At 34.4% G+C, this 3790-nt stretch overlaps 1 protein-coding gene across 1 annotated transcript; it reads left to right on the forward strand.

The window, feature by feature from the left end:
- Positions 1-1620: 1620 nt before the first annotated feature.
- Positions 1621-2577, forward strand: LOC102011487 (olfactory receptor 2B6-like). Its single transcript, XM_005413953.1, has one exon. The coding sequence runs from the start codon at positions 1621-1623 to the stop codon at positions 2575-2577; it is 957 nt and encodes a 318-aa protein (XP_005414010.1).
- Positions 2578-3790: the final 1213 nt, after the last annotated feature.

The following is a 3790-nucleotide window of genomic DNA, read 5'->3' on the forward strand; positions in this document are numbered from 1 at the left end:
CTGTGTAGCAAAATAGAGATGGAAGAATCACTAGAAATAGAAAATCTCGTAGTTATGGAGTCAAGAGCTAAAATTAATGCAAATCTATAAAAATAATGTTCAGAATATGAGTCATCTAAGGATAGATTAATAAAGCTTAAATCCACAACAAAAGCCAATCCCTTGACATCTAGAGAAATACCGCAGGGAAGAAAGAGCTCTGGGGACCACCACTCACAAGCAGAATAGCCTAGATAAAGTGAATTATATGAAAAGATGACAGATGATCCCATACTGGTGTGAGTACTGTTATCAGAGTTAGATAAAACTAATAGATGAATAAATCAAGAAGAATCAAATCTAAAATTACTGTTTCAACATTGATGGATGATCCAGAGTAGAAAATTATGAAAGTGTTAAGCGAATAGGTAATGTTTTACTTTATAACAAAATTAGTTAATATCAACCCTCTATTTCAAATCTCATCTACAACACAGAATTCCACCTGAAAAAATTATATAGGTGAAACTACAGTTTCACATTCACTATAATTGTATAATATCTTGAATAATGTCCAGGTCAAAAAATGTATACAGGTCATTTTCATTAAGATAATGTCCTTAGAGTACAGATGCTTTCTTTATAATCTTGAAACTCAGAATTCATAGTCTAATATCTCCTTACCTCATTTATACCCCTGATAGTTTCTTGATCTTACATTATCTTTACCAACTAACTGATTATGGAAATGAATAATTTACACCACCCTAAAATATGGATACAAAATATTTTGTGTCACAGTGTTTGTGGATGGGTACTAAATGATTAAATAGATTTTTAAAAAAGCTGATGGGAGTTATTGGCAACCTAGGTCATTTAGTACTTTTGCAAGTATTTTATGATTATATAAATATTATTATTAATTGTGATAAACATCTGACCTAGGATAATGTAAAATTAAAAGGCATTATTCACAACCAATCTGAATACCGTTGTATGGCCCCTCACAGTGTGGCTTTGAAGATTTAATGAAATAGAGAATGTGAAGCCATGCTGTGTAACCATAAAGGTGTAATCTGGTACCATAGAACTACTCACTGACTACAAGTGTAACTTAGAATTTTCTCAGTGAAATGTTGATTTTATATCTCACCATTGCTCACTGTACAGAAGATTATGGTTTTTATGAAACATACTTCATTAATAAAGGAAATGAACATAGAAAAATGAATTTTTATCCTCAAATTACTGCTTCCACTATAAACACTAATTTTGTTATACTTAAATGTAATTTTTAGCTGATAAACAGATAAATATGTCCCGAAAATACAATCTAAATTTGAGATCTGAATATCTCTGAGTAAAGTTGGAATATTCCTGACAGAAGTCACCTGCAGTTGACAATGTAGATCAGCTTTATTACACAGAAGTCGAAAATCAGTTTCAGAATGGTTGTGTTATTTGTTTATGATAACTACCTGTACCTCTTAGTGTCATGTAGGGAAATTAGACCATTAGAGCCAATCCTTTATTTCAACCTGTGTTCTATGCATACATATCAATGCATGACAATGTTTCTTCATTCCCCTTAATGGCAGGTTTCTTGGTACTTCCCTACCATAGATGAAGCAATTGAAGACAATGGCAGTAATTAATACAAGCCACCCTGAGGAGTTCATTCTACTGGGCTTTGCTGACCGACCTTGGCTAGAGCTCCCTCTGTTCATTATTCTTCTGATCACATACCCCATAGCCATGATGGGAAACATCGCCATCATCCTGGTATCAAAGTTAGACCCTCATCTCCACAGCCCCATGTACTTCTTCCTCACCAACCTGTCCTTTCTGGACATGTGTTACACCACAAGCAATGTCCCTCAGATGCTCTTTAACCTGGGAGGTTCTAAGACTATTGGATATCTAGGGTGTGTAGTTCAACTCTATTTCTTTCATATAATGGGGGGCACAGAGTGTCTGCTCTTGGCCCTTATGTCCTTTGACCGCTATGTGGCCATCTGCAGGCCTCTGCATTACACCCTAATCATGAATCAGCGCATCTGCCTCCTACTAGTGTCCATAGTGTGGCTGACAGGGATTACCTATGCTGTCTCAGAGGCCACTGTTACACTACAGTTGCCACTGTGTGGCATCAATGAACTGGATCACTTGGTCTGTGAGATTCCAGTTCTGATCAAGACCGCCTGTGGTGAAAAGGAGGCTAATGAGCTTGCACTCTCTGTGGTATGCATCTTTATGTTAGCTGTTCCTTTGTGTTTAATTCTTGCTTCCTATGCTAGTATTGGACATGCCATATTTAAGATGAAATCTTCTGAGGGAAGAAAAAAGGCCTTTGGGACATGTTCCTCTCACCTTCTTGTGGTTTTCCTATTTTATGGTCCAGCCATCAGCATGTACCTTCAGCCCCCCTCCTCCATCTCCAGGGACCAGCCCAAGTTCATGGCGCTCTTCTACGGGGTGGTGACTCCTACCCTCAACCCCTTCATCTACACCCTGAGGAATAAGGATGTAAAGGGGGGATTAGGCAGGTTGGTGAGGTACATTTTTAATTCCATAAGACGGTTTGTGGACATCAAGTGAAATTATTTAATAACCAAAGCAAATTGGTAAAAATTTCTCTTATAACCCATTAATGTCATAAATCTCATGTTATATATTCCTACACATGTATCATGTCTGTTAGGATTTTATCATTATGTTAGGAAGGACCATACTTATCTAATATGCACCATTATGAGTACTCTGTTTCCAAGAATATATTGAAATGAGTTTATGTGGCTTGCTACATACTGATATAGTAGCTTTGCTAAGTATAAAAATATTAATAACACAAATTATAATTTAATTGCAGTAATAACACTATATTATCTTGGCAGCCATTTTTAATGGGTTTCCTAACAGTGTCACCTGAGACATACACTTTACTCTCCAGACTTGTTCCAAGTCTTGTGGCATCCTGGTCTCACCTTACATTCTGTGTGAAGCACTCTATTCTTTCAAAGAATTGTAAATTATATGTTCATTAATTTCAGTGTATATATATTCTTTTGCTTCTTTGAATGCAGTGTTAGTTTAACAACTATACACAGTAATTTTATTTATTCATTAAAAAATTATCACTAAATATTGAAATGAGTAGACTAAATACGTGATGCCAAGGGAAATATCTTAATATTCCTTTAGAATGTAAAGATAAGCCTTCAGAATTATAGAAAGAACAAGGAGGTTATTCTAATAATAAGCTACACCCAGGAGTCATCTTTGTGCATGAATTGAAATGCGAGAAATGTCCTTTAAAACTGCAAGAATTAGTGTAACATAGTAATGATTTATATTCTGAATTGGAAAGCAACTTTGTTAATTCAACAAACAATATGAGATGAGCAACTTTTCATTAATGTATATTTTATTAATGTATATTGTATATATTTTGATTAATGTATCTTTTTATTAATGTATATTTCCATGTTCAAAACCTATATTAATAAATGTTTAAGGTGTTAAAATTTAGTTATAAAATTGAAAATGATATTGTATCATAAAATTAATTACCACATATGAGAACTAATTAATGAACGGCACATTTATGTTTTGTTGGATTGGTATGTTGGAAATTCAATATAATGTGTAGTGAATAAAACATTGTAAGTAAAACAAAAGGTCATTCAGACTTTTCTGACATGCCTTCTGGTATGATCAGGATCTAAGCAAAGAACTGGAAGAAAATTCTCATTTAGCTTGCATTAGAATTAACTGCCACCTGGATATAACCTTTGAATAGTAACAGTCATCT

The sequence above is a fragment of the Chinchilla lanigera genome, unplaced genomic scaffold (assembly GCF_000276665.1).
Source record: "Chinchilla lanigera isolate Chin_1 unplaced genomic scaffold, ChiLan1.0 scaffold00175, whole genome shotgun sequence".
Taxonomy (NCBI): domain Eukaryota; kingdom Metazoa; phylum Chordata; class Mammalia; order Rodentia; family Chinchillidae; genus Chinchilla; species Chinchilla lanigera.